General features: G+C 38.5%; 1 protein-coding gene across 2 annotated transcripts; it reads left to right on the top strand.

Annotated features, from left to right (window-relative positions):
* Positions 1 to 132: 132 nt before the first annotated feature.
* Positions 133 to 22,346, top strand: sgsm3 (small G protein signaling modulator 3). Of its 2 annotated transcripts, XM_055193769.2 has the most exons (22): positions 133 to 302; positions 11,223 to 11,302; positions 11,406 to 11,491; positions 11,604 to 11,667; positions 11,751 to 11,962; positions 12,212 to 12,319; positions 12,423 to 12,566; positions 12,659 to 12,854; positions 12,930 to 13,075; positions 13,161 to 13,394; positions 13,562 to 13,744; positions 16,160 to 16,315; positions 16,400 to 16,454; positions 16,584 to 16,633; positions 16,764 to 16,916; positions 17,107 to 17,177; positions 17,285 to 17,333; positions 17,698 to 17,783; positions 17,905 to 18,027; positions 19,554 to 19,614; positions 19,720 to 19,791; positions 21,311 to 22,346. In XM_055193769.2, the coding sequence occupies exons 2-21, from the start codon at positions 11,296 to 11,298 to the stop codon at positions 19,789 to 19,791; spliced, it is 2,256 nt and encodes a 751-aa protein (XP_055049744.1). In that variant the 5' UTR covers positions 133 to 302; positions 11,223 to 11,295; the 3' UTR covers positions 21,311 to 22,346. The 2 variants fall into 2 exon arrangements, with proteins under 2 accessions (XP_055049744.1, XP_055049743.1); XM_055193768.2 differs by lacking the exon at positions 19,720 to 19,791 and having other exon boundaries at positions 134 to 302.
* The last annotated feature ends 14 nt before the right edge of the window (positions 22,347 to 22,360 follow it).

The following is a 22,360-nucleotide window of genomic DNA, read 5'->3' on the forward strand; positions in this document are numbered from 1 at the left end:
TTGTCATTAGTTGAAACGCATTAATCGCTACAATAATATTAATGATTTAGTCGTAGCCTTTTAAGTATTTTGCAGTATAGGAACTATTTCTTCTGAAAATCATTTTGGCGGAAGAATACATTTCTACTCGGCGAAACACAAGCAGGTGTATGACGTAAAACAGTCGGCAAATGCAGTTAACCGTCCGTCCATCATCAGAATAATCCGAGAAACATTTACACATATCCCATACTTAAAACATAGCCGCAGCATATTTATCACGCAGCAAAGCTGTCCTTACCGGAGATTCAACATGACATAAGGTACGAAAGATATGACATTTGCTGTTTCGCTAGCTTGGTGGCTAATCCTAGCGGCAAGTAATGATGCTCGAATGGCTTTAGTCGCAAGTGTTTAACGTTATGTCTTAAAACTAAAAACTGATGGTTTTATTTTATTTGTTGATTACTTACATTTTATAAGCTGCGTTTTCCTTAGTATTGGTTACGAAAGCAGCACACAGAGTTTATTGTTTTCTCAGTGGTACTTTGTACGTATTGATTGTTTGTTGGGAGCAATATGTTTTTATGGAAAGCATCGTTTCATGTAGTTACCCTGTATAAGTAGTTAAAATGTTTTCACAAAAAAATACGTTTATTTTCCATTACAAGCAGCACGACTTGTAACGTTACATCAAAGTTTGCTTGGCAGACAGCAACATTTTGAGACTGTGTACTTTATTAAAACTCTCAGTTGTATTGGTAGTCAAACCTCACGTCTTTATATCCTAGTGTACGTCGGTTTATGTGGTTTAGCAGGTTGAGTAAGCAGCAGTACGTTTGTTTGCATGCTATGAGCTAATTTTAGGTGACATATGGTAAATGAGTCGTGACAATAGTCCTGTCAATTATTCAGTCAATAAAAATCCGCTCTTGCTAAGATGATGTGTTAGTTAGAGGAATGTCTCTTTATTTTTAAATGAGTATTTTGTCACGTGCATTTTGACGCATTAATTGTTTTCCCACACGTTTGTTTTAGTCAAATTCTGTGTGCTGTCTTTGTGCACTGCTTTTTGTTTATGGAAAAATGTACACAGACTGGTTTTCAGTTGCATTTCTTCATGTGCTTGGATATCTCAATTTGTTTTAGACACCGACACTCCCGACACAGTATACTATACTGTGGATGTAAGGTTTGGCAGTGTTTGTCTAACTTGGTTTACACCCTTCTTAATAAGAGCACAGGGCAGGTCGGCAGATCCTAGAGACACCAGCAAGGACAAGCTGGAAGATCTGATACACACACAGTTGGTGGGCTGCCTTTGAGTGTAGTGTGCTTATTGGTGTGACAGGAAGTTAAAGGCCAGCACAAAGTACTTGAATCTGAGTATAGCCAGAAAGATCCCGCTCTGGATCTCATCAGCCCCACCTCCATTTTCCTTCCTCCAGCTTCTTCTAGTCACAACACACAGTGAGTCATGTAGTACGCCTCCTCCCTCGCCTCCCCCTGTTCTCCCCATCTCGCTGTCGTCATAGGGCTGCCACGTGCCTTCATCTCTTGGCATGAATGGCCTTCGCTTGGCATGTGTTTTTCTCAATCACAGTCGCAAACATGCAATTCTGTAATTTAATCAATTTCGCTAAATTAAAAGGTTGCCTTGATTATTCTTCTGGGTGATCAAGTCCACTTTGGGAAACAGCCTCTAGTCCAGATTTTACATTCCTAGACACTAGAGTTTTAGGATACGTGACACCATCTCTTTGTGTTAATAGGACTTTTTTTTTTTATTGCAGTTTTTGTAGAAATGGTAAGACACACTATACACACACACACTAATGTGATTTCTTTAGGTGCTCTGCTGTGTTGCCATAGGGATGACACTAACGGTAGTGTTCACAGCCTTGGTGGAGTGTCATTGTTAGTGAGTGTTTGTTTATGATGGAGACTCCTGCAGGGACCCAGCAGATGACGGAAGCAGTCTGCTCTGTTCCCAATAACTAGCCTCTAATAATTCGTATTTATGTGGTTACTTGTTTTGATTCAATTCAGTATCGATTTATTTTAATTTTACTAACAAAATCTGCATTTAAAGACATTAGATAAGACTGTACTATGAATAGGGGACAATGCAATACTCAATATGGCTGCTCTGATGACGGAAGTCTCGCCTTTCAGTTAAAAGAATGATAATAGCTGTATCTCAAATCGAAGACTTAAACCTCCGAAGGATGCATTCTAAAGGGCCGACCAAACAAAACACGTTCATGGCAGTTGCAGGCACCTTTTTTGAAAGATTTTCTATAGGCAGTGAGCGCTATGCGTGCTGTTTATTCAGGATGGGCACGAGTACTTGATTGCACACCTACGTCGTGGCAACCCGCCGATCCGCTCAATGCTGTGAAGTAGGGGTGTGACGAGACACTTAATCGACTATATAAGACACGAGATTGGGTTCACGAGAACGAGACAAGATTTTTACTTTTTTTTTAAGAAATCCTCAATGATAAAATAAATGATTGGGAAACTGAAATCACATTATTTTGAAATGTTTTAAAGCTGACATAACACAAGACGTTTTTGCCAATCTAATGTTAATCTTGCTTATATATAGAGTAGTATTTCATCATTCATATGTCCAAAGAGTCTTTCATTTAGTCATATTTATAAAAGAAAAAACAGCCTTTCCGATTTTTGGCGTAAAAGGTCGAACACTTCAAGGCGTGCGGTAGGCGGAGCTGACGAGTTACGAGTATGCGCAGCTTCGGATGCTACTTTTGGATTTACAGCCGACATTTAGATGGAAATCAAACTTTAAAAAAACTTTTTTTTAAATAACCAGCCTTATATTATAAATATGATCCAGAATCAAATACTTAGTTGTAAAAAATTGGAAAATCCGGCGTCAAACTGAGCCTTGTTTGTAAAGCAGTCCTCTCCGAAATACAGCCAGGGAACAAACAAACTCATTCGCAATTACGTTGCTGTCTGGGAAAAACGAACTGCATTCACTGTTGTCTTAAGACAGGGAAAACTAAATAAGGTTTTCTTCTCCTTGCATCCAAAAACACACTTCTTTTGTCGAACTATCTTGCTAAAACAAAGTTGTCGCATGCTGTGCAATGATACCGGTGACTTCTACTCGACGGAGCAATGCTAATGCGCGTTCTCGCTCTCACTTGACGTGCAGGGCAGGCGTGCTTTTCTGGGGGTAAAGGCCCATAAAAGGAATATGGGGTCAATCAGTCGTAACGGATACCCCCATTTGAAAAAAACTTTCCGAAACTTGTAAGAAAAAGGTGTGAGTTTGGCTCAGAAATACTCTGTTACAAGCTCAACTGCTTTTTTTGACACTTTGTTAAAAAGTATCAAATAAAGTATCAAAACGTAGCCTTTGTAATAAAAAGCAGCATGCATATGTATTATAACAAATGCCTGCAGGGGGCACTAACAGGCCCGCTTCTGTTACTTTCACTTTAGAATCTAAAGGCACTTAATTTTAACCAAATAACAACCCATTTAAATCTTTAATATTTGTCCAATTCTTTATAATAGAAATTATATAGCAACAGTTATTATTGAGCAAGAACATGCAAAGATAAACTCAGAGTGAGGGTTTAATCTGCTGAGACACTTCTGACACTGATCAACAGACAATCGCAACACGTAGACAAACATTATTGGAAACCCAAACAAAAAAGCACATGCAGTTAAAAGGCTGAATATAATGCATGCACACTGCACTGGAAAAGGTTTAGCCAGAAACTTAACTTTATGCTGACAGTTGCTGTTTCTCAAACAGAAAGCTGCATCCTCCGGAGGTCGCACATGCAGGCTGCATACGTCATCAAGCCTGGTTTATTTCAGTTAACTGAGCATTACATTCGCAAGTCATAAGCATAATACAACAATTTACAATTAACGTAATATAATAGTAAACTTTATAATTGTTAATATTCTGTAATAAGACAGTCTTTATGAAGTATGCAGTCTTCAAATGCGACCTCCAAAGGATGCAGACTTTTGTTTGAGAAACGACCAGCATTTCACCTCCACGAGAAATCTCGTGACATAATTAATTTCGCGATACAATTTTAATCTCACGAGATCTCGTCGCACCCCTACTGTGAAGCCAAACACACCTCACATCACTGAGGCATGGTTTTAAAGCAGTGGTTCTCAATCCTAGTCCTGGAGGCCCACTGCTCTGCACATTTAGTATGTCTCTCTTATCTGACGGACAATGAGATCTCTGCGAATGAGCTGATGATTTGAATCAACCGTGTTAAACAAAAAAATGACATAAATGCACATCCTTACGCCGAACGGCACGCATTTTGGCCGCCTGCTCCCACGCCATGCATTTTTAAAGGTGCACTCTGAGCGAATTGCAGGGCTCTAGAGTGCGACCAATTTGGTCGCACATGCGACCTAATTTCTCAATGGTGCGACTTAAAAAAATATCAGGTCGCACTGGTGCAACCCAGGAGTTCGAGGGAAAAAGCCATGGTCCAGATCTACGTGTGTGTACGTTTAAAAATGCGTGTGCGCTCCAGTCAGAGAGAGAGAGAGAGAGACGCTGATGATAAGAGAAGAGGAAAAGAACGATTGACAACTTTTTCGTTAAGAATGTTAAGTTGCCTGATCCGTCCGAAGATCACAACCAATGCTCTGACATCAACCTCCCGTCACATCAGGTCCGAACCCGAAGACGGAATTAGGTAATGAGCCTCTTACAATCGAGTCAGAGCCAAAGCATAATTCTTTTGAAGAAAATTATATGAACGTAACCCAACAGCAATGTCGCGTTCCGTGCGCCAAATGTATAGAAAAAAGCCAGGAGTCAGGACCGCTGTTTTCTTCATAATCTTATTTCCAAATCTAATCCTATAAACTTTTCGGTGTTTGCTGTATCGCTATCACCGCCCTGCCAGACTGTCTTAAATAGAGAAATAAGTTCATTCCTTGATTTGCGTTGTTGATTCATTTATAAATAATTCCCCCAAGGGTTTAGTTTATGCGCAAAAGGCATTAAAATGAATAGAACGTGATGATTACATCTTTCTTTTGTGAAAAAATAATAAAATAAATAAGCCTACATGAAATGTGTTTAACTTAAATATTAGCAAATTAACAAAACGAATTCAAAAGTAGCCTATATGAGTTTATTTATTGTGTGACCCGCTCCAAATCCGATGCAGCACAAAAAACTTTTTTATGCAATCTCATCACGCATTTCATGCCATCACCGGCGCGGGTTTACGCAGGGCAGCGAGAAAAATACATTAAACTTTAAACATTTAACATTCTACTTGAGTTTTTTTGGACATCCCTTTGGAATCACTGCAATCATATCATCAATTTAAAAGGTATAAATATAAGCGCAGCGCATATGAGTGTTCAAACACTGCTGACCGCTCAGCTGTCAATCTGCCGACCCTCACAAAGTTTCACATTAAATGTTAATATATTTGTCCAGTCATGGTCCTGTGCTTATTTCTGTCAATGTTCTGCATGAAGATCTTTAAAGGTTTCTACTTACTTCACGATTTGCGGTGCGGCCGGTCGCAGTCTTTATGTAAAACGGGCGGGTATGAAATAAATTGATGCGGATGTCGGATAATGGGTCAAGTGTTATTTTAATCGCGCGGATGCGGGTTATCAAACAGGACTGTGCATGACTCGTATAAGGAAAATTATAAAATAGCCTACATGTTTATATTCTGTATTAAACCACCATAACTTGCGGTGTTAAAGGGACAGTTCACCCAAAAATGACAATTCTGTCAGCATTAACTCTCCCTCATTTTGTTACAAACCTGTATAAATTTATTTGTTCTGATAAACACGAAGCAAGATATTTTGAGGAATGTTAATAACCAAACCAAGCATGAGCCCCATTCACTTCTAGGAAAAATAAAATACTATGGAAGTGAATGGGGCTCATGAATGGTTTGGTTACAAACATTCCTCAAAATATTTTCATTCATGTTTACCAGAACAAAGACATTTATACAGGTTTGTAACAACATCAGAGTGAGTAAATTATGACAGAATTTTCATTTTTGGGTGAACTATAAATCCGATGCAGTCAAAAATTAGGGTGCACCTAACTTTTGTGTTAAGAAAAAATGTTAGGCGCACCAGTGCAACCAGTGCAAAAAGTTAGTCTAGAGCCCTGAATTGTCCAGTCGAATGAGTTGCTTTGAACAATCGGAGACTCAACTCAACTCAAACAAGTGCCCTCTTTTTAAAGTTTCTGCTAATTTGACAGTTAACAGCAGAAAAGCGCTCACACTTCAATATTTTATTGACAAGGACAGCTGCTTCGGTGGTTGCCTAGCAATAAAAAAATCTGCGCCTTGCGTTTCCAAGTAAAGTCAAAGTTTATTTATATAGCACAGATTTAACACAACTGTTGTTGATCCAAAGTGCTTTACAATAAAACAGTTAAAAATAAAAGAAAGAGAAAGGAAGAGAAAACAAGGCATTTAAGACATGTTTGGTGTGATTGGCCCTAACACCGATTGCATTACAGCAGTGCAACTGAAGGCTAGTAAGGCCGTCCCGTAGGGGTGGGCAATAAACCGGTATGATAGTAGTTACCGGTATTGTGTCACGTCATGATATGGATTTTGCAAAACCGTTGATACCGGCGTTACATATTTTATTCTATTTTTGCACTTATCAGGATTCCCGCGGGGTGTAACAAAAAACTAACCTTCAGAAAGTTATATCTATTGCCTTAAAACGCCCAGATCTTCATTCTAGGACTTAAATTTAACTTTATGAATGTTATTTTTTTAAGACCCCGCGGGAGTTTACCCAAGTCTTAAAAGTCATACCTCCGTTCCCGAGATGCGCTGTCCACAGAAACACAAAACGAAAAGCTCCGATCGCACTTCAATCCATTTTTAATCACCATTTTTTTTAAGAGGATGCACATAATAGTGCACGCAAATCCTACCAAAGACGATATTTCAGGTGTTGTGATCTGTATACAGCGAGTTTGGCGAGAAACAAGCCCGTGGCTTACCTAAGCACCAGGTTCTGAAACATAACAGGACCCAGTTGCGAACAAAATCAACACTGCTTTATTGAAAATCAACTTAAACAGTCGGACTGTCGAGTCCCAAGGCACCAACAGCGCGTCAACAGTGTTATATACATTTGGGAGGCTTTTTTACCTCACTGCTTCAAAGTCGTTTAACGGTGTTACTCGCTTTTCACTCAGTCAGATCTGCTCTCTCTACTGCGCCCTGCACGCGCTCTCCAGGTAAGCGAATGAAGGACGGAAAGCAAGAAATTACCGTAATAAACCATAATTTGCCAAAAAGTGCAATTTATCTTCTTTTAGGAACCATTCCTTTTTTGATAGCGCAAATGGTTGAGGAGTTACGGTTAAATGAATAGCGCTTTCAGAGTGCTTTAGCGGATAACGTAAGCAACGTACCAAACACATTAAAAACAGCCTTTAATGGTAAATTTCGTTTTCTTAATGCAGATTTATTAATTAGAGAGGCTATTAAACAATACATAGTGCATATTTACGCATAAAAACGTATGAGTGGAGTGTGTTTGGCAATGTGAATCTGCTGGTTAATTAAATGAAATTAAATACAATAAATACATTTATTAATATAACTAACTTGTATTAATAAACTGCATTTATTAATACGTTCAGGGATTAATAATAATTTATAGTGAGATGGCATCTCTTATCAGATGTTCATATTAACAACAAAAAGAAAATCTTGTTCTTTGTATATTTATAAATCAAACAGACACAAGATATACAGCACACAGCTTTAAAGTTGTTGGACGTAGCATAAAACATTGTAATAAGGCACATAGCCTACCAGCAAATGACCATACTAATTTCCATATTTTCATACTTCCCATATTAGTGACAATATGCATAAGAAGATGAGTCCACCCATCCACACAATGGCGCTTTGAAAGGAAAAAATGGGAAAAGATAAAAAAATCATGTCTATGTCCAATCCCTCACTTATTAGTAACATAAGGTTAAAAATACAAATTTTGTCCGTAATTTAACTAAGGTTTACTACAGTGTGACTCCAAAATGTTTTATCTCATATGGCAACATACCGTAATACCGTTATACCGGCTGAAGAGTGAAAAATACCTTGATATGAATTTTTGCTCATACCGCCCACCCCTACCGTCCCGATTCGAAGGCTGCTTAAAATGCGACCTCCTTCTTTCTCCGGGTTGCAAAGGATAGAAGGAATGGATCATTCACAGCAGAGGCTATCCTATCCCGAGATGGACACTTGTTACTGCTGAATATAATGGCTGGGTATTTTAAAATAAAATAAACATTTAAAACCTATACACAGTAAAAGTGTGTATTTAGCAGATTTTTTTAGCATTATAAGGGCACAGTCACACCAAAAGCGCTTTAAACGCTTGCAAACTTTTTATATTGCTAAGCAACCACCGAGTCAGCTGTCTTGTCAATCAAATATTGAAGCGTGAGCGCTATTTTGCTGTTAACTGTCATATTAGCAGAAACTTTAAAAAAAGGGGGCGTTTGCTCTGACCTTGTTTGACGGTGAGAGGTGCACAAACACGCAGGAGAGAGTGAGCGAGTGGAGTACGGTTCTTCAAAGCAACTGTAAACTTCCCTCTCCACAACGTAAGGCCCGCCTCTTCCCTCATTCGATTGGACAATGGAAAGACGCGAATGACGTCGGGCGCTCCTCCGCTCTCAGCGCTCCTTCAAAACCGCGTGCGCGGCAGGCGGCAAAAAAACGCGCAAACGCTCCCTGCCCATAGAATATCATTCAAAAAAGGTGCCTGCAACTGCCATAAACGCTTTTGGTGTGACTGGCCCCTAAGTTATGTTTATATTAATATTAAAATTTTCTATGTTGCATATGTTTCTAAGGTTGATTAATTTAATATACTGTAGGTTAGTTTAATCTACATTGTCATATTTTCTAAAATAAAATTAATATTTTTCAGCTTTTATATGTATTTTACATGAGTCAAAAACGTTTCCTCTGTGTCCTGCTGACAGGCACAGTGGGTGTGTACAGCATGTGACTTAACTTATGGATTCTCCAAAGGCTAGACCAACTCATTTCAGTTATCTTCGCGGACTTCTGAGGCCACGATCTTCGAAGAACGGGTACTCACTTTCAAGGACGTTGTTCACAGTGATGCAAGGAATTGTGGGTTATTTGCAGCAGCAAAGGATACATCTCATGTATCCTCCGAATTCCGTGTTCTAGTTGCTTTTCTGAAAAGGGCACAGTTTGCAGACCCTCGCATACATATTACCTATACTTCGGCCTTAAGATAAAAAAGTTTTGGTACAGTTGATGTTAATTGGCTTAATTGATGAGCTCAAATGCAAAAGCCGATAAAAGCTACCTTTGTCAAAAATGTGATGGTCGTATTGACTGAATGCTCTTGACACATATTATACGTTCATCAAATACTGATTTAAATCCTAGGGATGCACCGATAGGATTTGTTTGGGCCGATACCGATACCGATTTAAACAGACAACTTCTGGCCGATGCCGATTAAACACTTGTATACAATACTATACAGTTGGTCTATTAGCTAGTTTATTTCTGCATCAAATAATTTTTACTGAACATGGATTGGATCTAATTAACATTCAACTGACCAACATAATAAGAGAGGCACAATTTAAGCTAAATGGTTTTTGCTATTCAGCATTTATTTGATAAACAACATTAACTCATTTTTTTACATATAATGGCTTTCTTTATGCAGTTAATTAATAAACAATCGGTATCGGCCTTTCTCGTGCTATTGCCGATATGCCGATGGTTTCAAATTCATCAAAAATCGGCCGATAAATATCGGCGGCCGATACATCGGTGCATCACTATTAAATCCGCTTCATCTTGACTAATAAATGAAGAATGATGCTCAGCTTATTACTGGATAAACAGCATCTTGAATCTTAGAACTGACATGAAAATTTTCAGTGACTTTAGGTTGCTGTATGTTTTAAGAATCGCTGTGTGTTTTGAGGAAACAGGAGATTCTTTTAAGCTATATTTTGCAACTTATTGTGGCAACCAAGTCCACGCAATTCAGGACACCACGAAGAGATGTTGCAAATTGTCTCTTACCATATTATCAGTTTTCAGCAAGAGACAATATGTCTGTCTATATTAAACACAAAAATGTAACACAGACATGACATAATCACAGACATTGAGAGTATTTTAAATGTGTTTCTTGCAGAAATGGAATAAAGCTCAATTTTTGTTGCAGCTGGTTAGGGCAGAAACTCACAGACAAGATTTATATCCTGAATAGGTTAGTGCTTCCAGCACTCGGGGTCCTGTACTTGCATAATGCATATTTAGATAACATCTAGGTTTTCCATTGCTCTCCTTCAGCTGAACATATGCACACACACACACAAGCTGTCACATTTCATTGTGGTGCATTTTATTTAACAGCTTTTCCTGTACTCCTAAACAGACTTTGGCTTTCATTCAACGAGAAAAAGATTTATTTTACACAAATGAGAGAATTGAATGGTGCATTAGCTTATCCTCTGAAAGCCTCTAGCTAGTGAAGCAGCCATTAACTTTTAAAAGCACTTAAAATGCGAAGCAGAAAAATCTGGAATATCCCCCAACGACCAAAAGATCTACTGCAATGTGTAGATTAGATAAGAATACAGGTATTAAAACCAGAATCAGTTTTGTTCCCTCCCTTTTGATGTGGGTGGCACTATAATCCCCCTCTCAGTGCCGTAATGGATTTGTCGTGAGTTTATTGGAGAAACAACGGCTGCTGTTGTGAGCTGTAGACAAGGCTGGTGATGTCAGTGCTATAGAGAGAAAAGTCAAAGAAGGCATCATTTATTTATCCAAACATGCTGTGATGCTCCAAAATTTAGCTCACTGCTCTCTGTGTGTCTGTGTTGATTTAGAGAATTGGAGCATGAAAGAGCATTCAGGTGCCTACATCTCATGTTTAAACTTTGAAGTTTTCAGTCTTTTCACTTCCTCGTAGCAGGCAGTTTTTCGCTTCTCTCTTGGAATTTTACAGAGGTGGTGGTGTTATTGGATATTCTGCTTTGTTAGTGCCGTTGTTGGTAACTATTATTATTTTCACAGACTTTAATTTACATTGCATTGGTTACTGAAGTTGGGAGTGTTGAGGGTTGTGGGTCAGTGTTGTGTGGATTGACACATTTTGTATGTTTTGCTCTCTATCTCAAGGGCCCGTGGAACCTGACCTGCTCTAATCTGACTCTTCTCTTTAGACACCAAAGATTTTTCAATCTCCTCGATCATGTCCAGTAAGTATTTTTATCTTATTCAATATTACCATGTGGAAGGAATGTACTGAGTGTGTATTTTTTAAAACACAGGTTCTTCATAGTGTTCTTATTTGTTTAATAGGTAGTTATACTCCAGCCCCTGGGGGCCCTTTTTCGGCCCTCACACCTAGCATGTGGCCCCAAGACATCCTGGCCAAGTACTATCAGGTAGTTTGTCATCATTGACATTGTGGCTGAACTCACAGTGCTAGATTGTAAAGTGCTTATAAAGGCTATTTTGTAGTTGTGTCAGCTTCATATCTATGTTCATATGTTCTAGAAAGACCCCAGTATGGAATCAGAACTGCAGTATGATGAATTTGGGTTCAGGATCGATAATGAAGGTTGGTGTCATTATATTAACGCTCATCGAAAGCTAAAGAGCACAGCAGAACCCTATTTTTTTTTTATTCTTGTTTCATGTCAGATGGGGTGGAGACACGGAAATGGTTACATAGTGAAGGATCCCCTCAGAGAGAAGACCCTCAGCAAAGACTTCGCTGGCAGGCCCACCTGGAGTTCACCCACAATCACACTGTAGGAGACCTGACCTGGGACAAGATCTCGCCTACCTTGCCTCGGTCAGACCGCCTTCGGTTGCTCGTGCTGGGGGGCATACCGCACAGTATGAGACCACAGGTCAGAGTTAAGCCCAGGAGAATACGCACCTGTTTCTGAATATGCAGCGTCTAGTCCCCACAGCATATTTAAGACTCTTGTTTGTGGTGTAACCCATCAGGCAGCTAATCTGCTAACGTAATGTTCCCATGGCAACCATCTCCATGCTTGAGGGATTCTTACTGTCATTAAATAGGACGCAACCCCTGCATGAAATCGCATACTGTGACGGTAAATTCACATGTCTGTATGTCTTTTAAATTCTCTTAGTTGTGGATGCGTTTGTCTGGGGCTCTTCAGAAAAAAAGAACATCTGAAATTTCTTACAGAGAAATTGTTAAAAACAGCTCAAATGATGACACCACAGCAGCCAAACAGGTACAGAGCTAATAGCGTCCGGATTTTACTGAAGCAAACTAAGTATACACTGATGCGTTTATCACTATTCCCTAAATTGTACCTCTGTCAATCTCTGCTTCAGATAGAGAAAGATCTTTTGCGGACGATGCCTACAAATGCATGTTTCAGCACTATGTCAAGTGTGGGGGTGCCCAAGCTCAGGCGGGTCCTGAGAGGGCTGGCGTGGCTGTATCCAGACATTGGTTATTGTCAGGGCACAGGCATGGTGAGAGCCTACCTCAGTATGGATTTTTACTCTTCTGTCTGATGTTCTGGCTATCGATCCTCTCAGACGTGTGTGTCGCTTCATTTATGCAGGTGGTGTCGTGTCTGTTGTTGTTCCTGGAGGAGGAAGATGCTCTTTGGATGATGTGTGCTCTGATAGAGGACCTTCTACCTCCCGCATACTTCTCCTCCACTCTGCTGGGTGTGCAAACTGACCAGCGTGTCCTCAGACAGCTTATAGTGCAGTACCTGCCCCGCCTAGACCATCTGCTCCAGGAGCATGACATTGGTGAGATGCTCGCCACCCTACTGGGTCATCATATAAAGAAATCTCACTAATTGTAATGTGTTCATGTCTTCTCAGAGCTGTCTTTAATCACGCTGCACTGGTTCCTCACTGCGTTTGCCAGCGTGGTGGACATCCGTATCTTGCTGCGAATCTGGGATCTGCACTTTTATGAGGGTTCAATAGTACTCTTTCAGGTTACACTAGGGATGCTGAAGATCAAGGTAAATAGAATCCATTGATTTCCCAGACAAATTTAGACAAATCTCATATTTGATGTACAGTAATATTTCCTCTTGTGCTATGAAGGAAGAAGAGCTCGTGTCCTCTGAGAACTCTGCATCCATTTTCAACACGCTGTCAGATCTGCCCAGTCAGTTAGAAGATGGGGCAGCAGTGCTGGGAGAGGCCGTCCGCCTGGCAGGATCTCTGTCTCAGGAAAACTTGGATGCACACAGACATAAACATCTAGCATATATTTTGGCAGAGCAAGCTCAGCATAACTCCAACAATTCCCACTCCCTCAATACAAACCTCAACAAGGTGAGAACATGAATAACATCTGCACCTGTAATACACAAGAAATGCCCACCTTTGTTCTAAAGCCATATTATGTTGTTTAAGTGAAGAAAGTTATGGCCGAGGAGCTTATAGGAGGCAGTGATGAAGTGCTTTTTTCTAATGAGTCTGCCTTGTGTGTTATTGTGCAGGTGGTCCGCAGACAGAGTCTGCGCAGGAAGTCCACCCTGAGCTCATTGCTGTTTGGAGAAGATGAGGTTGAGGCACTGAAGGCCAAAAACATTAAACAGACGGAGCTGGTGGCGGCACTGAGAGAAGCTATCGGACGCACTGCAGAACACTTTCACTGCCTGGACCCACGCAACAGCAGCATGGTAAAAACCATTTAAACACACATGGCGGTCACATTTTTGATGGGGGCCTATAGAGAAAGAGTTTGTTGCAGGAGCTCAGAGTACTTGCATAACATACAATATATACATAAACACAAGAACTAGAATTTAAATATGTAAAATTAAAAATATAAAAAATAAAACATAAGTAATATACAGTATAGGGGTGGGCAATACAGCCTCAAAATGATATCATGATATTTTAAGAATTTTTGTGGTAATGATACTTATAACGGTATAAAAAATTATGGGAAAGGAAGGGCAATTTCCATACAATGAGCTATCATTGATGACAGACTACCTAACTTAAAGTGTAAATCCGTTGTCATGAGGTGGCAGAAGCAGCATTAAAGTGCAAAAGTAGTGACACAATCATACAGCATGAGTCAAATTTAAACAAAGTACAAACTAGAGATGAAATGGTATGAAAGTGATGTAAAGTTATGATACTACCACAGATTTTCAGTAATTTTCACAGATCCCAGTATAACTTAAGTCATTAGCCAACAATTTAAAATTTTGATTTTAAAAAATGATTTTACATGTGACTTTTGTTCGCATAAACATCAAATAAATAACATTTATCATGGCACATTTGGGTTAATAAATGCTCATGTAGTTCAGATAAAAATCAAGTGAATAAATCAGATTTTCATATGAAATTGGCAAGACATCATAGTCTGTTGTGAGAAATCGGGTGTACTTTAGGACCCAGGAGTGGACGATGCGCCTGCGCCTGGTGGCAGTCACTGAAGTAACAAATAGGGTAAAACAGAGCTTTAAACTCATCAGATCGCATAATTTAATGGAAAATGAATAGAACAGATGGATCTGTCTAATTAAATTTTAAGTAAACGTGCGTCAGTACAATCAGAATGTGAACATTTTTATATAAATTCAGTCAGTAAAGTAAGTTACTGTTATCACAGTGGTACGAGTTGGTGTTTTCCCTATATTACGCAACTCCTTAACACTTCAGTTTAACAGTGACTAAAGTCATTTGCACAGCGATGCTCGGTTGAGTCATTAGTTTACTTTTTGGCCGCACATCATCCGCTGCTGCTAGTATCTCCTCCTCGGGTACAGCTTGGTTGTACTCGCGTTGCTGACATGCTGCTCTTGCTCTCAGCTGTTGTTGCTGTGCGCATTAGGGAACATAAATGCACCACACGTGTGCATGTCTGATGGGTTTGATTTCTAGGGATAAAACTTACTGATAAAAACGTTATACCTTGGATGCAAAGTCAGTTGGTCTGCCAAATGATAAATGTTTAAGTTAATTCAATGAAAAATGAAGCGTGACTCTGTGGAGCATCACTGTGAGTCATGTACTGTCTGATGCAATAAACTAAACTGATGACTCACTCAGTTTTGTTAAACTGCATGAATTGGCCCTATGCAACAGAAAATTGGCAACATTCATTCCCTGCAAATGTGTCATGAGCAGAGCTAGAGGGAATCTGCTTCAAGATTTCTTTGCTTTTTCTGTGGAAATATTTTGGAAAAATATGCAGAATGATTTTAAATGTTTTAAAAAGAATTTAAGCTGTAAATATTACAAAACTTTTTGAAGGCTTGCAATGAAAATGAATATACCAAACCAATGAGTCCTCTGAATTAAACTGGACCAACATAAACCAGATAGTGTGCATGTCAAGATAAAAGTTTATAGTTTGTATATAAAATGACATGTATTATTGTGTATAGTGCTATATATAATAACAAGATAAAAACACTTAAAAAAAAAAATTAGGCACAGAGCAAGATAATTTCATTATTTTTTACAACGCAATGTAAACATTACAAGAGCATTCGTCTTGTAAACTGATTTGAAATGAACATGTGCTAAATGCTGACTATCGCGTCACATAGATGACAGAGTCAAGTGAGATCTCCTTAACTCCACAGTAAGTTTTATTTAATCTCAAATATCAAATGGTTTGTGCTCTCTATCATTTACAAACAGTCACTGCAAACAGCACGTGCAGGGTTTATGTACTGCTTGTCAATGAAGGCTCACAAACACACGCGGCATGTGTGCTTGTCAATGACAGCTACTGCTCACAAACATGCTTAAGCGCAGGGTTTGTGTGCTTGTCAATGACGGGCATTAAATCTGTCTTTTTCCAGATTCTTTCCTTTTTGGCCTGGTCCCGAGTCTTGGGTTATTAATGTTAATTGATGATTATAATCTCATTTAAAACTAAATTCTGTTTTGTATTTGGCATATTTAATTGAGTTACTTCAATATTATAATTTCTTTATTAAAGCATCCAGCTCTTCCAGATTTTCTGATCTGATAGTAGCAGCCATTTTGCAAACCTCATTAAATGATTATAACATTTTTGTTCATGTTGGTTTCTGCATATCTCATTTATACTCTTTGTTTTGTTTTAGGATTTGACACCTGACTACTCTATGGAAAGTCATCAAAGGGATCACGAGAACTTCCTTGTCGTGTCTCGGAATCGACGGAGACGAGCCAAAGCCTTATTGGACTTTGAACGGCATGACGATGATGAGCTGGGCTTCCGAAAAAATGACATCATCACAGTAAGCATCTGCTGTTTTTTCATTTGGACATGTTAAAAAATAATGCTTTCTTCCTCATGTGTTTACTCCTGTGTTTATTTTTAGATCATCTCACAGAAAGATGAGCACTGCTGGGTGGGAGAGCTGAACGGTCTAAGAGGTAAGCTGACATGACACTATAACCATTAAACTCAATGTAGCTTTAACTAAACTGAGAAAATATATATTTTTGTGTTAAAATTTATTCAGTTCACCATTTGGCTTCTCCTAATACACTTAAATCTTATAGGTTGGTTTCCTGCTAAATTTGTGGAAGTCCTAGATGAAAGAAGTAAAGAGGTATGTTGAATAATATACATTTCTCTTCAAATATCTTTGACTATCAACCAGATTTAAGGACCACAGTAGTTGTACCTCAGTCATTTATATTCACTTGGTCTTTAAAGGATGTCTGTGTTTTTGTTTTCAGTACTCACTGGCAGGAGATGACACTGTAACCGAGGCCGTGAATGATTTGGCTCGTGGGACGTTGTGTCCTGCACTCAAGGCTATCTTTCAGCATGGCCTGAAGAAGCAATCCATACTGGGTGGACCTTGTCATCCATGGCTTTTTATTGAAGAGGTACCAAACAACCACCTGACCTCTACATCAACAGACCTAATAGATGCAACACAGTATCTTATTGATCTTATTGTCTCATCTCTTTACTTTATTGTGCTTGTATATTAGGTAATATTTTCTTATTTTGAACATGTATAGATGCTTGTGTGTCTATAGTGTTTAAAAGCTGCTTGTGTGTATTGATGTATAGGCAGCCAGCAGAGAAGTGGAGAGGGACTTCAACTCTGTTTATTCCAGATTGGTGCTGTGCAAGACCTACAGGTTAGACCAGTTTAGATGCGGCAATGAAATAACTAAACCAAAGGACTTGACTTTAACTGTAATGGTGCTTGTGGATGTTAAACCTGGTTTGATTATTGTTTCTTAAGGTTAGATGAAGATGGAAAGGTGCTGACACCAGAAGAGCTGCTTTACAGAGTGAGTGTGAATGTGTTTTTTAACCAATCGTCACACAATTAGATAATCAAACACGATAAGCAAAAATAATTTATATTATAATTTTCTTTACAAAATATTTTTGTAATATATTAAATGTAAACATCAAATCAATTCCATGACTTTTACATTTTACATCAATCACAAAACAAAACAATAAAGTGGTTATTTGCTGAAAGCAGTTTTATGTGCACATGGTGCTTGCGTGATGCCATTTCAATGGTATTCAATTAGTAAATCAGGGTAATTTTCATTTTTAGGTGAACTATTCATTACAATTAATTTTATTATGTTGTTAAAATGTTTATAATGTGATGGTTTGAGTGCCTTCTGTTTATTGTCTTAGGCAGTGCAGTCGGTCAACATGAGCCACGATGCTGCACACGTTCAGATGGATATCAAGTTCCGCTCGCTCATCTGCGTGGGGTTAAAGTAAGGCTGTTGTTGCCCTATACTCATCAATCTCTCAATCTCTATTCTTGAGTTTATTTCATAAAGCATACATTTGTGCTCTCTGTATTAGTAAGCTTTGTTTTGGTGTGTTTTGGCACAGTGAGCAGGTACTACACCTGTGGCTGGAGGTACTGTGTTCCAGTATGAATGCAGTGGAGAAGTGGTACCATCCCTGGTCCTTCCTGCGCAGTCCTGGCTGGGTCCAGATAAAGTGTGAACTCAGGTAAGACTGAACATCCTGCAAGTTTCAGAATTGAAAATGTCTTTGTTACTGAAATATAATGGTTTTTGGCACCACGCCAAGAAAACGGTTGGTTCAGGAATGTGCCAAAATGTGACGTCAGATTAGAATTTAAACACCCCCTCAACCCAAAAGGCAATGCCCACTTTTGTAGCCCTGCCCACAGCTTCACGTGACATATGTGTGGGCCAGGGGCAAAGCAAACCATGCAGTGTCTCAACAATCAATAAACATGTCTTTAAAGATGACAAATGTAACCAAAATTACTTTTAAATACATTTTTCCTGAGAGACTTTTATTTTGACGCTGTGATCTGTTATGAGTACACATGGAAACGGGGTGTTTGGTTGTGGAAGAACACAGTTGCTGTATAACCTTAACTCGGAGGCTCTGAACATAACATTAGGAATGTGTGGTTTATAAAGAAGTTCCAGCTCGCGTGGGGAGTGTTTTGTTTATTTTGTGTATTGCGGATTAATTTGTAAAGTAGCCACAAGTCGATGCTGAATTTGCAGAGAGATTGTGATTAAAAGCACCATTAATATTGGATCTGACAAGAATGGCACAGCAGTATTATGTGAGTAAAACATTTTAGTAAGTTACTACTTTTCACTATTGAGTTCGCTTGATATGTCCTGTTGTAATATACGTGTCTAAACACGTATGCTTGACTGTTACTAAATACATTAAATAAGGTTTCACGATTAATAAAGGTGCAACAATTAACAGTACAACTCTAATATAACGATAGAAATATACAAAGTTAGTGATAAGAAAGGACTTACCAGCCGCAATTTAGATTCTGATGCCCGCTTATTGAGTTGTATACGGTAATTTAGGCAAGTTGCGTTTGAAATGTCCAACACTCAACAAAGCTTTTTATCATATATCTGTGTTGTGTAACTTTACGTGTATGTAAGGCAACCTCTCAAGCACAATAGAAAAATACAAAGTTATTGATAAGGATTTATCAGCCGCAGTTTAGATTCTGATGTGATTCTGATTCTTACTGTGTTGTATACGGTAATTTAGTCACGTCGAGTTTTCTATAGCACCCAGAATCTTTTGTGTGTCTAACATATGTGTTCTGCTGCTATTTCTACACATTAATGTTTTTAAAACATTACCCCACATGTAATGACGGAGAACGAAGCTATCCATTCATAGCAGTGGGTGTTTACTTCCAGGTTTTCAATGCGGCCCGCCCCTTCAAACGAACCATTTCTCCAGACAGCATCAGAACCATGTTAAAAATTGCCTATTACTTATTGCTTTTGATGTTTTTAATGTAAAAACTACGCCGACATCATAAGTAGACCTTAGACAACAGTATAAACTAATAAAATCGACAGGTTCATGGCCCCTTTAAGTATGTCTGGTATACTGCCCCAAAAAGGAATTGTTGACCAAAAGTATACATTTTTACGGTTTACTTGCCCTTATGTGATGCAGTTCAGCCTTTGGTTTCAGCTTAAAATGACATTATGCCGTGTATTCTGTGCTTTCAGAGTTCTCTCAAAGTTTGCCTTCAGCCTGTCTCAAGATTGTGAGCTGCCTACCAAAAAAGAGGTGAGATTCAGTCAGATTAAGTAATTTGCCATCCCTCACACAAGTACACACAAACAAACAGACCCACAGGGTAACATGCGTTTGCATGTTTATCTGCTCTTCCAGAAGTCTTCCGTTCTGAAATCTGACGTGGTGGATGTCTTGGTCCAACATCACCTGTTTAGTTGGGACCTCTAGGTAATCCTGGCAACTAGTTAGCATGCTTCTTTGTAAATAGCCACTAAAGCAACCATTAGTGTGCTTGGGAGTATTCCCTCTGTTCTGTGCTGTTTACATTAGTTGCTGTATATACGGTCACAGTCAATAAACTCATTAAAACTAAATCTCTAAAGACTGATTAAGCAGCTTATGTGTAAAATGCTTATTAAACTCTAAAACAAATACTACACTCCACCCATTATTTAGCTTTGACAGACCCTTTACATGCACTTAAGAAAAGGCTTTTCACAGGGGTTTTCCCTAAGCAACATTTTGAAACAAACTGCTGTCTCCTGGACAATGCTTTCAGTGACTAAACTTATTAAAACTAACAGCTGTTCCCAGAATTCCTACTGCTTGTCATGACTACCAGAATGTGACTAAACGTGACATTCTATCAGTGTTTAAGAACAGTCAACCCAAGCCTAACCATGGTACACAAACACGGTAAACTAAAGGTCGGAGTGGAAATTCTTCTACGAGCTAACATTTGCATTAATGGTCTCAGATTTCAAGTGAAAACTCTGAACAGGTTAAACTACTACTTAAATACAACTTACATAACAAATATTCAATTATATGTAACATGAAGCCTGGAAGACTGCTGATTGTGCATTTACATTGCTGCATTCCAGTAGAAACCAAGATGTGTTAAAGGGGACATATCATGAAAGTCGGACTTTTTCCATGTTTAAGTGTTATATTTCTGTCATACTGTCTGTAAAATGTAAAAAAGATCAACCCAGTAATTTAGTTTTGGTAAACCATTCTCTGCAAACGTGAAAAAATAGGTCATTGAAATTTGGCTCCCCTTGTGATGTCAGAAGGGGATAATACTGCCCCTTATCTGCACTATCCAACCACTGCACTGCCATTTAGTGCAGAGATCAGCTCATATGCATTTAAAAGGACACAAACGGCACATTTTTGCTCACACTTACAAAGTGACAATTTTTACATGCTGTAATAAATTATCTATATGCTATTTTGAGCTAAAACTTTACATATGTACTCTGAAGACCATTTGACATCTTTAAAAAGTCTTGTGAAATGTCCCCTTTAAGTAAGGGATAATTTATAGGCATCAAGTTTTTATTGCAGAAATAAGCTCAAACCGTGTGATCAGGACCCAGTGTGAATCCTGCTTTTACACAGCCATTACCTTTTTATTGTGTAAGGTAAAAAAACAGTTAATTTTGATTTGAAATATTTTATTTGCTATTTTCTCATGAATGCAGACCTTCCGCAAGGAAAACTTATTTACTTTTGGTTTTAAGACAAGACGTTTAAATGTCACAAACACATTATTTAATTGAATTGTTTGTAAACATAATGTCATACATGTAGCGACTGGCCAATCAGAATTAAGCATTCCAAGAGCTGTGTAATAATACTGTTTAAGAATTCAATAGTGATACTGGATTTAAAAAATAACAATTTGACTATAAAGGCACATTTACTAAATGACTTTGCAAGTTCTAATTATTTTTATTAGCAGGAAAAGGAACAAAGACCTCTGAAAGAGGGAGTTCAGGACATGCTGGTGAAACATCACCTCTTCAGCTGGGATATAGACGGCTAAACCATCAGCTCTTCCCTACAACCTGAGAATTACACAAGCTGCCAAATTCCACCCTTCTTTTCAAATCATCTGCAGAAATACAAGGACCATGTGAATGATTATTTTCAGCTTTTTATCATATTGAAATGGTGTTTGTGTCTTGGTGCATTATATACACAGAGGTGACTTGTCATTCAGAGGGCTTCTGATGTAACTGTATAAATGTCGTCCCACACCTCCATTGCCAAGAGGTCCTCGAAATGAAATGGCGGTAAGGACCTGTGTGATCTGCCTGCTAGCACTTCCTTCCTTTTTAGTAAGATAGATGTTGCACCATTTGGGGCATGACTGCAGTGATCACGAATGTTAGATTCGCACAACTCGTTTGCTTTTGCTTTGTCAAGCAATGTAAAATCTTTAAGGGATTTTAAAAACAAATACTCTGCAGACCATCTGTTGTTTCACTGTGACTAAAACACCCCCATCTGTAATCTTAAATGAACATGAAATTGCATCAAATAATGGTTTAATAATGGAGGGAATAGAGAAGACTCATATACTTTAATCAGATCTGTCTCTTGTGTGCTCAAGCAGAATTGTCACTGAAGTGTGTAGTTTAAAAGCACCTGATGGGGCTGTGAAGGATGTCAATTGTTTCATTGTTGGCTGGTGGAACAATGAATCATTGTGTTACATATTTTGCCACTTCTAATAAACTGTATAAAGACAAATTAGGATTTACATTTTGTATGTAAATTAGATGGTGTTTAAGTATGTAATGGAAATGATGTACTACTCATAGTTGAATTGCAGGCTTTGCTGTGGAGTCAAAATGATGTAGCAGGATCATTACCAAGACACAAGTTCAATTAAATGATCCTTTTCTTGTTCCTGTAATAAGGTTGTTATTACTACCAACAGGGATTTGATCATATTCACATACACTTAATGTAAATAAATCTATCTGTAAGAAGTTTTATATTGTCA

Source organism: Misgurnus anguillicaudatus, chromosome 19 (genome assembly GCF_027580225.2).
Source record: "Misgurnus anguillicaudatus chromosome 19, ASM2758022v2, whole genome shotgun sequence".
In the NCBI taxonomy this organism is placed as follows: domain Eukaryota; kingdom Metazoa; phylum Chordata; class Actinopteri; order Cypriniformes; family Cobitidae; genus Misgurnus; species Misgurnus anguillicaudatus.